This window comes from Gobio gobio (assembly GCF_949357685.1).
Source record: "Gobio gobio genome assembly, chromosome: 6".
In the NCBI taxonomy this organism is placed as follows: domain Eukaryota; kingdom Metazoa; phylum Chordata; class Actinopteri; order Cypriniformes; family Gobionidae; genus Gobio; species Gobio gobio.
In genome coordinates this window covers 53875314-53888633 of record NC_137102.1, presented here as the reverse complement: position 1 = coordinate 53888633, position 13320 = coordinate 53875314, and the positions used below count along the sequence as shown (strand labels likewise).

At 38.6% G+C, this 13320-nt stretch overlaps 1 protein-coding gene across 1 annotated transcript in view; it reads left to right on the top strand.

Moving 5' to 3' along the window:
• The window catches only part of ahrrb (aryl-hydrocarbon receptor repressor b), a gene marked incomplete at its 3' end in the record, with an annotated part of 31387 nt that extends 18372 nt beyond the window's left edge, over nucleotides 1-13015 (top strand). The window contains exons 4-9 of the mRNA XM_079820486.1: nucleotides 4063-4160; nucleotides 4333-4422; nucleotides 7785-7890; nucleotides 8153-8286; nucleotides 10644-10828; nucleotides 12139-13015. Of these exons, the coding sequence (XP_079676612.1) occupies nucleotides 4063-4160; nucleotides 4333-4422; nucleotides 7785-7890; nucleotides 8153-8286; nucleotides 10644-10828; nucleotides 12139-13015 (1490 nt within the window). The remainder of the gene's footprint in view (nucleotides 1-4062; nucleotides 4161-4332; nucleotides 4423-7784; nucleotides 7891-8152; nucleotides 8287-10643; nucleotides 10829-12138) is intronic.
• Between the last annotated feature and the right edge of the window lie 305 nt (nucleotides 13016-13320).

The following is a 13320-nucleotide window of genomic DNA, read 5'->3' as shown; positions in this document are numbered from 1 at the left end:
GCAATAAGTCCATTTGTGAAATTTCCTCACTACTAAATATTCCACCGTCAACTGTTAGTGGTGTTATAACAAAGTGGAAGCAATTGGGAACAGCAGCAACTCAGCCACAAAGTGGTAGGCCATGTAAAATCACAGAGCGGGGTCAGCACATGCTGAGGGTCACAGTGCACAGAAGTCGCCAACTTTCTGAGTCAATAGCTACAGACCTCCAAACTTCATGCGGCCTTCAGATTAGCTCAAGAACAGTGCGTAGAGATTTTCATGGAATGGGTTTCCATGGCCGAGCAGCTCATCCAAGCCTTACATCACCAAATGCAATGCAAAGCGTCAGATGCAGTGGTGTAAAGCACACCATCACTGGACTCTTGGAGCAGTGGAGACGTGTTCTCTGGAGTGATGAATCACGCTTCTCTGTCTGGCAATCCGATGGACGAGTCTGGGTTTGGCGGTTGCCAGGAGAACAGTACTTGCCTGACTGCATTGTGCCAAGTGTAAAGTTTGGTGGAGGGGGATTATGGTGTGGGGGTTGTTTTTCAGGGGTTGGGCTTGGCAGCTTAGTTCCAGTGAAAGGAACTCTTAATGCTTCAGCATACCAAGACATTTTGGACAATTTCATGCTCCCAACTTTGTGGGAATAGTTTGGGGATGGCCCCTTCCTGTTCCAACATGACTGCGCACCAGTGCACAAAGCAAGGTCCATAAAGACATGGATGAGAGAGTTTGGTGTGGAGGAAATTGACTGGCCTGCACAGAGTCCTGATCTCAACCCGATAGAACAGCTTTAGGATGAATTAGAGCAGAGACTGCAAGCCAGGCCTTCTCGTCCAACATCAGTGCCTGACCTCACAAATGTGCTTCTAGAAGAATGGTCAAAAATTCCTATAAACACACTCCTAAATCTCGTGGAAAGCCTTCCCAGAAAAGATGAAGCTACTATAGCTATGGCGAAAACAATGTGAGAACTCGTATGGATTACGAATGTAATGTCATTAAAGTTCATGTGCCTGTAAAGGCAGGCGTCCCAAAACTTTTGGCAATATAGTGTATTATTTTTTAGTATAGTTTGACTTGGGGATGAGTAAATGCATTATGTCTAAAGCTATACATCACATTAATTAATATTTATTATTGTTTTAAATGATTTTATACAACCTAATAAATATTTATGAGTTAAGCCTTTTTTGTCACTCCATGACAATAAACAGAATTTGTACAATGAATGTCAATAATGTTGTTTTGGACCCCATTAACTTTAATTACAAAGACAAAAAAAGTGAAAACATTCTTCAAATATCTTCGATGTGATGGTGAATATATGATGTGCTTGACCTTCATAATAGCTTTTTTTTTTAGAGACTTTGAGCAAGGAACAAAGTTAAAACTAAGAGGGGAAAAAAAGTTATAGAGTGAGTCCATTCTTTACTGCATAATATAGCTAGCACACAAACACACATCTGCTCGTAAATCTAACCTCAATTGTCAAGAGCAGATCTGTTTTTTATTTCCATCCCCTCATCAAAACAGCCCAGCGGTGAAATGGGCTGCTTTTAAAAGCCATTTCTGCCATTTTGTGAAAAGTAACTCATCCACCTGCAGATTTTTAGCTTGTTTGGCAGCAGTAAATGAATGGAGAACGAGTCTTTGGAGAGAGAGAGATGCTGGAGTTTTCCATCATGTTAGTGAGCACATGTTTTTGTGGAATGTTTGAATGATAAAATCTGTAGGTTTGGTGGACCGTGGACAGTCAGACATAAATGGAGTGGACTCTGAACGTTACACATGCCATCAGCCCCTTCCTCAACTTTGTTGAAGTACACAGCTGCTGTAGGAATACAGGACTCATGATGGAAGATGTAATGTGTCCTCTTCCTCTATTGTCCCAGTTGTTTACATTCACGTTTAAGATGCTATAATCGATTTCATCCAGGGTTTTTTTTTACTTGCACTTTTTTCTTACCACAGACGGGATGTTTTTAAAACTCTTAACGTGAAAAACACTATCGAGTTGTTGCACCACTTAATTTTAAACACATTAACTACACAGTAAAACCGTTAGAATTATAGAGCTGATCAAGCAGCAGACAGAGGGTGAGCTGACGACAGGCTAAAGAATCCTTTGTGCAACCCACCCTTAAAGTGCCGTAATCGTAATGTACTAAAACAGTGATATTAAAAGATCAAATTCAGTTTACACCCTTTTGATGATGCATACTATGTACAGGCGAGTAAATGAGCCAAGAAAATGAACTCAACGTATGCAACATCAATAGGGTGTATATTGAATTTGCTATTTTAATATTACTTGTTTCCAGTCTTGCTGCATTAATACTGACTACAAACCTGGTAAAAAATGACTGGCAGGCAATGGAGGAAAGCCTTGTTTTGCCCTCCATGTGGGCGTTCCTATAAGCATGTGACGTCACGTGAAAACTTGACACCTAACTGAATAGGTGAATTGGAGATGCTAAATTGTCCATCGGCATAGTTACCAAAAGTAAGCCCTATGTTAACAGTAGTGTAACAGTATGTGTGAGTCCCAAGCCATACAAGGGGGAGGGTTGGGGAAAGACCTGGCGACCAGTGTTGCCAACTCTCGCGAGACAAATAAGCAACCACAGCTTCAAAAACAAGCCCAATATTATTATATTATTTATTATCATCAATATCATTTATGATCAACAATTTTTTATCAATAAATGAGCCTGCAACATATTAAACTGAAACCTCTCGGAGTTTGAAAAGCAAAAACAGAGGTGTTTTTACAAAAACATCAAATTGCAATAAAGGGCACACAATATCCTCCGATCAGCTGTGAACAGAAGAGGTTTGGAGATGGAAAAAGAGAAAAAGTGACGTGAAGGCCAATTATGGTAGCCAATAGTCGGAGTTAGTGCACACATATTGGGAGCAGTGAGTAGTAAACACAGACACTGCAAACTGTGAAAAAGATAAGCCCTAGCTGCATCTCAATGTGCATACCATCTGCCCTAAATAGTATTGAAAATTACTAATGTCACATACTATTTAGGATGGATAGTATGCACATTGGGACACAGGCAAGGAGCTCTGCAATATAGCCACATATTTATAATAAAATTAATTCGAACCATACCTACTCTTATTATTAGTACTATACTTTTTTAAATTTTTATAATAGCCTGTCATTATAAAAATATATTTTTTAATTAAATTAGGTGCCTCTCCTCCGTTTCCTCTCCATCTCTTTACTGCTGGTGGCATTGTTTGTGAAAATGTATACGTCTATTTACGTCTACTAACTATCATTACATGCATTTATAACGTCACATGCCTGCACGTTGAACTCGATTTTTCTTCAATGAGGGGGGAGAAGGAGGCGGGATGTGAGGACAGTGTCAGGCAATGTATTGGACAAAACATCGACCATAAATGTGAAGAAATTAAGTTGCTTGTCATGTTTTCCTAACAAGCAACCACATTTTTTAAAAATAAGCCCAAAAAAACGCAACCCCGTGACTTTTTTTTAACGCGACTTGCCAAGAAAAGAAGCCCAAAGTCTATGCTGGCGACCTGCCCTGGAAAAATCATTGCCAAGAAGATTCATTGACTGCCCATAGAATCACCAAGAGTCGGATATGACTGAAATGGTTAATGAATGGATGATGATATTTGAGTAGTGTAAACATCATGACTCAGACTGTTTGTAGTTATCTTCTTTGCTTTGATGTTCATGAAGTGCATATAAAAAGTTTTTATCTTGCCCATTTTTGATTTGCTCAGCTAACAAAGAGCATTTGGGTTACTTGCAACAATAAATATATTGCTTTGGAATCATTTTCAACCAGTTGTGAAATTGGGAAAGTGCATCCAAGATGGACTGACTAAGATGGATAAGAATGATCAGTGGGATTTGGTCTAATGAAGCATTAATTGTCTTGGTTTTTCTTTATTTGTGAGACAGAATTTCAAAAATGTATGTTTATATCAGCATGATTTAATATCAGAAATGTTTATGCAGAAATTCTGGTCATCATATTTCCCTGTGACATGTTCATGGTTGTTATGTGCTGTTGTTCCTCACAGCGGTCCAAGAGAAAGAAAATCACTGCAGTGATGCCTCGATCCCAGAGCACAGGAAAGAGATTGTGCCCCGTGTTGTAGAGAGTGACCTCCTCCTACAGGTGAGTTAGCCATTTAGTTCTCCTCTAAACATCCTTCACTACAGTTCAGAAATTGTTTATTGGCTTCTGAAGTTATAGTTTTAGTCATGTCTCTAACATTGTGCAAATAATATTGACAGATATTTCATATTTATACATTTCCAACAATAATCTGTTCTTTTGTGTCTTGTAGTTTCTCTCTGGATTTGCACTGGTCGTGAGTTCAGACGGTGTTATTTTCTATGCATCTACCACTATCGTTGACTACCTGGGATTTCATCAGGTAATGAAAAGGTTATGATATTATATTATATTATTGTTACACACCCGAGTAATAACACCAGCTCTCGAGTGTGTTGTGATTCAGGTTCTTTACTTTTGTTTCACACTGAAATTACAAAACATGAACAGTACGAGATGCCGTTGCTCACGCACACACACATGGTAACTTATAACCACGAATGCGTATGCACCTGTAACCTCCCGATTAACTTTAACACTTTCTTTTTCTTCATTCATGTCTAAGTGACACCATGAACTTCTCAATATCGACGAGCAACCCAGCCCATCTCTTTTGTCATCTTGCAGACAGAGAGTATCAAAATCAAAGACACCTTCATGCATATAATCACAGATAGATCTGATTAACACTCTATATTGAGCGATTAACCGCTGTAACAGCCTATTTAACTTATTCTTTACTCCTTGACCTCATACAACCGCTTGTGCGTCTATTTACAATTATCTCTTACCTGTAATTACAAAACATACCGTTGCTCACGCACACACGGTAACTTATAACAACGAATGCGCATGCGCCCATAACCTACGACCCTTAGCTGTTCACGTGTACCTCTCAGACCTAGTCTATGACTTACAGGTTGTATATGCCTATATTCATTATTTTTCTAACACCTATGAAAATCACATTTTATACAGTTTATGAACATTGAAACACATGGAATGAAATAACAATTAAAGATAAAAATAAAGATTATTCTAGGTGTTGTACACTGGCGGGAAGGAGGGGGGGGGGGTGTCTCAGATTATGCACACATCTTTCACCATCCTACATTATATTATATTATATATTCCTTCGATTAAATATTTTAGATTGCTTGTTTCCCCATTTCCATCCTGCTGTGAATGTTCACTGTTCATATATTTTTAAAATATTTTAATGTATTATTTAAGAGGGAGGGTAAACAGTATGTGTATTTAGCTTTCATGCGTGTACAAGAAAATATCAAAAATATTGAAATCCAGTATGTTTCCAGTTACCCATTTTACCTTTTAAAAACAGTTCTCAAATAAAATTCCTGTATCATCAGAGGAATCGTAACAAAAATCATGTGTGGTTACGTAAGAAATAACCACGCCATCTGTGCAGAATTATGTCACGTTATAGGCCTTCTCCACCAGAATGTGTAAAAATAGTTACATTTTTTCAGTCCTTGGCTAATTTAAGACTTTCTCACGGCCTTCAAAGAGTCAGGCTTCTTCGGCAAACAAACCTTCCCTTCCAAGGAGGAAATTTGATTGGATCCTCATTGAAACTGTGATAGTTTGTCATGAGATGGTTAGTCATCAAAGTGTGCTAAAAAGCCTGGCATGTGCCACACTGGAAAGTAAAGGGAAGGTTGAATATTTTGGGCAGAGTTTGTTGTTTATGAACTCAGGGTATGGTCGTGTGGGCTGGTATTTCAGGCTTTTGTTTTGTTGTTCTTCAGTGTAGAGACACGTCTGTCCTCATGCAAGCAGCTCTGGTGTCACGCAACAAACACATGGGGCTGTGAAAAGGGATTTGTGGCTTCAAGCATATATATATAAAGCAGTTTGAAGATTCTGAGTGGTCATTTATTTCATTTAAATCGTTTTTTGGTCACACTTTAGTTTAGAGTCCAATTTTCAATATTAACTAACTATTAACTACAACTTTTGCCTCAATAAACTCATAATTACTGCTTATTAATAGTTAGTTAGGTAGTTAAGTTTAGGTATTGGATATGAAAATAAGTCATTAATATGTGCTTTATAAGTAATAAACAGCTAATAGCATAGTAATATGCATGCTAACAAGCAACTAGTTAATAGTGAAGATTGGACCCTAAACTAAAGTGTTGCCTGTTTTTATTATTATTATTATTATTATTATTATTATTATTATTATTATTATTATTGGCCTTTGTTAGCTCTTTCCCTGCCATTGATTGCCAACATTTCTCTGCCATTGACAGAAATTACTGGCTTTCCGTGTTATCACAGTTATACGGTAGGGTGCTATTATGCATCATCTGAATGAGTACTGAATGTCCTGATCAAAACACAGGCTAAGAAGAAGCAGAAACAAGTGATATCATATGTAAGCAGATACATAGGTAAAATAATATGATCATCAAACATTAAACAGCATATAAATCAAAATGGAAGCTTTGGGGGTGTTGAGGGACTCAATCTACTCCATCTGTGTTTTGATGATCATTCTGAATCCAATCTGGTTGTAGTATTTGACAAAAACACGATTTTCTCAGCTTTTTGCTCAAAACTCAAAACAAAAACTTTTTCTTTCTTTTTTTACGCTGGCGGGGAAAGAGGTAATTGTCTATTTATAAACACATTCTATCTAGCACTGTCAATACATTACAATCATAAAAACAAAATCAGCATTCAATCTTCGTCACTCTCTCACCCCCTCAGCGAGATTGTTCTAATTTCAGAACTTTGCTTTCCAATGCTGCAAAAGCTCTGACATGTTTATCCTTATCTTGCAATCTCATAATGCCATGTTCAATTGACAGCTGGCCAAGTGCGGACTGTCTTTTTTGCAACTTGGTGGACCGCAGGTATGATTTTATCAGCCGTGCAATGGGCTCTACTGTGGATTTGTTGCGAAATAGAGCAAAAACAGACAAGGTTCTAAGTCTAAAATGAAAGTCACCTAACATTCACTTGTTTATTGAACTGTTGGCTATCACATTTGCAATCGTGCTGATATTCAGGAAAACAGCGTTCTATATTCTATTATAAATATTTTAAAAAAATGTATAACTTCCATTATAGTGGAAAATAATGGCATTCATTTCCATGATGGCAGGGAGGGGGGCGGGGCTTTTTTTCGAGCGGAGGCCCCTTCTGTTCAAGTGAAACTTGGTGAAACATAGCAAAGGTCTCTACTTGCGACATGAGCTAGGCTCCTACAAGCACAACAGCTCTTAATATGTCAGCTCTGCACTACTCTCTGACATCTGACTGCTTATTAATAGTAACCAAAGCAAATGCGCAAGAATAATTGCATGAATTATGAATACATTCGACTATTTGCCAGGAACCTCACAATCTAAAATGCTTCTGAAAAATGCTTTACCAGCAGTTGAAGTGACAGAAAAGGCTCCAAAGGGAAATTTTGATGAGTAATGTTTCTAATGTGGTTTAACATAAAACTGAATTAGACCATATAAACTTGTCGTGTTGACTGAGAGACATTTGGTCATTTCATTGTGTGTGGCTCATACAACTGTGCAGAGGTCAAGTGTACAGGTCAACGCAGCAGCCGAGAACACAAAACACACTTGATGTGGGAGCTAAAACGCTTAAGAAATAAACCCTTTCTGGTTTTGTGTTGGTGTGCGTGATCTTTTCTGGCAGACAGACGTGATGCATCAGAAGGTCTTTGATTATATCCATGTGGCAGAGCGACAGGAGTTTCAGAGGCAGCTCCACTGGGCGATGAACCCTGGCAAGCAAGACACTGGTGCGTGTATAATTACCATTAACCCTATATAATACCCTGCATATGACTTCAGAAGACCTGGAACACTGCACGAGTTGTATGGACTGTTTTATAACACTTTTATGGTGCTTTTGCATCTATTTTGAAGCTTATACGCTCCAGCTGTCTCATTATAATTGCATGGAAAAGAGAGACTACAGTATATTTCACTGCATGCATCTGACATTACACACCGAGTCATGTGTTCCTGAACTATGTCTTGTGTATGTGTGTGTTGTAGTAGATGAGGATGTTGTGATGGGTCATCTGTATAGAGCAGAAGAGCCTGGCGGTGTTCCTCCTGAACTGTCTCCGTTCCTTACGCGGTGCTTCGTCACTCGAGTACGCTGCCTGCTGGACAGCACCTCCGGCTTCCTGGTCAGTCATGAAATCACTCAATATATTCTACCTCAGTGGTTTTCTGTTTCTAACTCTGATCTGAAATATCTAATTAAAATCGGCATGAAATCAAAATTGACCATTCTCTTTTTTTCTTCTTTTTTTTATGAAATATTGCAGTATTTATTATTCATTATATATCCATGTGCATCACTTTTTTTTTATTCATATGCCCTCATAATTTTTACTCAAAACATCTGCCCCTCCCTCTCATAGGCTGCGTTCACACTGCAGGGCTTAATGCTCAATTCCGATTTTTTGAAAAAATTTGATTTTTTTGCAAGGCCGTTCACATTTCCAATTAAATGCGACCTTTTGTGTTCTCCTGTGTGAACGTGAAATGACCCAGAAGTGACCCGCATGCGCAGAAGAGTACTCAACGGTCAACGACGTCACTTGTTGTTTACGGAAGTAGCCAAATATGGGTGTCAGCATTGGAGTTCGTTTAGCTTTATTAAAGTTATTTTCGCAACGGAGCCAGCACCATTACAACCTTCTCATGTTAAGAAGAAAATTAAAAAAGAGGAGGAGAGCATGGTTTTTGGCCATGGCGTTTGATGACGTTTGTCGCGTATCAACGAGGTGCGGGTCGGATACATGTGACCTGGCAGTTCAGACTGAAGACGCATTTCAAAAGATCGGATATGTATCGGATTTGGACCACATACCCAAGTGGCCTGGGTCGCATTTGAAAAGATCGTGGAAGTGTGAAGTGGAGCCGCGATATCAAGGTCCTGTCAATCCTGCCCACACTCCCGCCCAGTGTTGGGCACGTTACTTTAAAAAAGTAATTAGTTATAGTTACTAGTTACTTCTTACAAATAGTAACTGAGTTACATCATTATAAAAGTAACTAATTACCAGGGAAAGTAATTACTGCGTTACTTTTTTTTTTTCCAAATGTTCAAATATGTCAAATAACTTGGATGCCCCCAATATAGATATGTTAAATGAATGAATTGGACACTAAATAGAATAAATTATTATTATAAAACATTGTACATTAATGTACACTTTTGTAATGTTGCTGTGGGACAATGTGAGAGACACCTATCAAATTCAATGCATTATTGTAAATATTATCAGTAGGCCTATAGTGTAAATATTGTGTAAATATTATCAGTACTATACTTTCCTTTGGTAGTGGAGCTCAGGTTATCACCTGGGTTTTTAGCCACTAATTTTGTGGCATATGATGTGAGGTGCTTCAGAATCACTTGCCACCGGCGTGGAGAGACTCTTTCTTCCTGGGCATAAGTTGCACGTTACATAAATATTCTTACCTTTCACCTCAACGAGGGAAAAGTAGCGCTTATACTTCCAGTTTGCGAAAGCTACCTTTGAAGTCGTTGGACCATCGCTGAATGTGCATATGCGTGTGCGTCATAGGTGTGTGTGTGTGTGTGTGTGTGAACCATAGACCGTGAAAAAAATAGGTGTGAACTCAACCTATCAACTTCAACCTTGTCTCCCACCCACCAATCATCATCAGTTATGTGTACCACCGCACCCACCCCCAACACGCATGGCTGGTGCGCGCGCACACGCACACACACACACATGTTGCAGGTCCGACTGACAGAGAGCTTGTTCGGATGAAAAGCGCTTCAGTGAGCTCAATTATAGTAACGCGACTAACGCCGCATTTTTTTCCCTCAGTAACGCTAACGGCGTTGTAACGGGAGAAACAGTAATTCGTTTGATTACTCGTTACTGAAAAAATTATACCGTTAGTAACGCCGTTTATCTGTAACGCCGTTATTCCCATCACTGCTCCCGCCTAACCAACAACACGCCCCTGAACTTTTTGAGAAATAAACAGTTATGGAAATGTAGAGATGAAAGTTAAAGCTCCAATGTCCTCCTGAAGTTCTCGAAAATGTCTGTTGGTGCTTCACTGGCTACTTCACTCAGAGAAGCTGTCAATCTCAGCTGTCAATCATAACGCCACGCCCCTGTTGATATAGCATCAAATAACTAAAACCAAACTTATTTAAAAAGCAAACACTTGAACTAACATCAGCGTGATCAAAACTACCTAAAATGACAGAAACCATCTTTGTAAAAAATATATTTGAAGTGTAATTTGATTGTTTAGTTTGTCTATGTCCCATTACATTACATGGAGAGGGTTATGAGCTATACTATATCCAACCACCCGGGGGCGATCGAAAACACTTTGGTTTTACTTTTCAGAACTTGTGTAGCACGCTTGGTAACAATATGGAAGAAAAGACTATCGCAACTTCCATTTTATGTAAAATTAGGGGCCAAATGTACATGTTGCCATACACTCTGCCCACTGAGTCTGTCTGTTTTGCTCTTGTCTTCTGTAGAACATGCAGTTTCAGGGCAGCCTGAAGTTCCTGCAGGGTCAGAGGAGGAAGACGGACTCTGGATCTTTGCTGCCGCCCCGACTTGCTCTGTTTTGTGTAGCGGTTCCTCTAGTACTGCCCTCCATCACGGAGCTAAAGATGAAGAGTATGATGATGAAGGGCAAACACAAAAGCTCTGGCAGCAGGTACACATTCTGTCTGTCTGCTCGTGCATCTGCATTTTTGCTTGCAATTATGAATTTGAAAAAACAAACAAAAGGATATTATGTTTTTATTCTTACTTTTTAAATATCTAGCTAAATTAGTCAGTTTTCCCCAATAAGTCAATTACTGAATTTAAATTGCATTGTTGTTTTTAATTGAAACAATTTTCATGCTGAAACATTATTTCATCTTAATGGAAATTAAAATCATCATAAAACTGCATTCATAACCCATTTTAATTTAAACAGCTAAAACAGGATATTAAACAAGAAAATATAAGGATTTTATCCACCTGAAAGTATTACATTTCGATGAAAGATTTTGAAAACAATCCTTTTTGATTTTATTTTATTTTATTAGACAACAAATACAATCATTTGTCAAGGATAATACAATAAAGTCTATAACGGTCCTTGATGGTAAGCACAAACTTCACTCCCAGTGACAGGTTGCTTTGGCATTGCATACTATTATAAATACAAAACTACAATAAGTTTTCACTTTCACAAAGTTTTCAATCACAATTAAACATCCACACAATAGACTAATACAAATCACTAAAACAACCTAATAACCATAACCAAATGATCTAATAACCAGCTTTTACTTTCAAACTTTTGTAATTTGAATTGTGCACAGTAAGTCAATTTTGACTTATAGTGCCAGGGCAGTTTGATAGTCACAGATGGTACTTTTGATATATCATCCAGGAGTTTGGGATCAGTAAGAAATGTATGCTTTTTTTCAACAAAGATGTGAAAAGTGACAGCAGAGATATTTATAATGATACAAAATATTTTTATTTAAAATAAAAGAATTCTGAAAAAGCACAGCTGTTTTCAACATTGTCATTAATAAGAAATGTTTCTTAAGCAGCAAATCGCCAATGATTTCTGAAGGATCATGTGACACTGAAGACTGGAGTAATGATGCTGAAAATTCAGCTTTGCATCACAGCAATAAATTACATTTGAAAATGTATTAAAATAGAAAACCCTCCTTTTAAATTGTAATAATATTTCACAGTATTACCATTTTACTATATTATTGATCAAATAAATGCAGCCTTGGTGAGCATAAGAGACTTCTTTCGAAAGCATTAAAAAAATCTTACCGACCCCAAACTTTTGGACAGTACTGTATGATTACCATATTGATGTACTATGGTTTTTACACAATGCTCAATCATGGTAGGATCCAAAACCATGGTACTTTGTAAAGATGTACACAAGACAAAATGTAATTTGTGAGTAGAAATTGTCTTAATCAGTTTAACTTGTACCGTCTTTAGTGATAAAAGGCGACGAGTTTCCTGCGGCTCTTTTGACAGTGAAGACGTGCTACGTGTTAACTGGACAAACACATCGGGTCATGATGATTCATGGTCCACCCTGGCCAACAGAAAGTACAGAGGAGAGAGCTGCAAAACCCAAGATGAGCCGCTCAACTTCTGTGTTTCCACTCAGGGCGCCTCTAGGTCGCAGGCTGTTGATGCTTCTTGGGACGCCCGCTGTCCTGTTGCCTTACGCACGGACTCCAGTGAAAACTGCCTGCTACCTGGAAGCTTCTATAAACACGGCCATTCTGGAAAATCACGAAATGGCTGCAACACAGATTTGCAGAAGGTGGAGAGAAGGTGCATGATGCAGAATGAATGTTTTAATATGCTTCCTGAAGCAGCAATTAAGACCGAACGAGATTCCGACTCTGAAAACGTGTGTAGCGCATACGGGACGCTCTGGCGGCCTGAATATGCGCAGGTGAAAACTGAGGCTGAATATTACGACTGCTATACTCCATATCAAAATGGCAAAGCTGCCGTCGATTCTCCTATCAGTGGACACAAGTATGTGTGTGCAGGAGTCAACAGACCTCTTAAGTGTGTCCTGAACAAAGACCTGAATAACTCTGACAAGCAGATCGGCAGTCAGGACACGTATGTGTTTGCAAATGCCTCCACGGATCATAAAAGCTACATGCAGCATGATATCCGGCTGACTTATGAGTTCAGGAGTGGCAACCTGCTGCACACGATTAAACGAGAACCTGACGACTCTCCACCTTGGTGTCTCGATGTTAGTCAAGGGCACGTGCAACAAAATATTACTTCAACTTGCACTGTAAATGCTATTCTACACAAAGCAAACCCATATGTGTACATGCAGTGAACATTCAACATCACTTGTCAGTTATAGTGCTTGCAAAGTGTATCGATATCATCATCTTTCTATTCTTCTTTTTCTTATCAACAAATTTGTGCTTTTCATTCAGCCCACGTACACTTTTTTGTAGAAATTTAAGATTCAAATGTGAAAATCTCCCATTGGCTTACACTGAGAGTATGTTTTGCATTTTACCCTCTGGGGGTCTTCATTTACGGGTCACACTCAGGGCCTTGGGGTCAAAAATGACCCGGAGGGTGGGATTAAGATAAAAAAAGATTTGAGTAAAATCAATGAAATATATTTTTGTT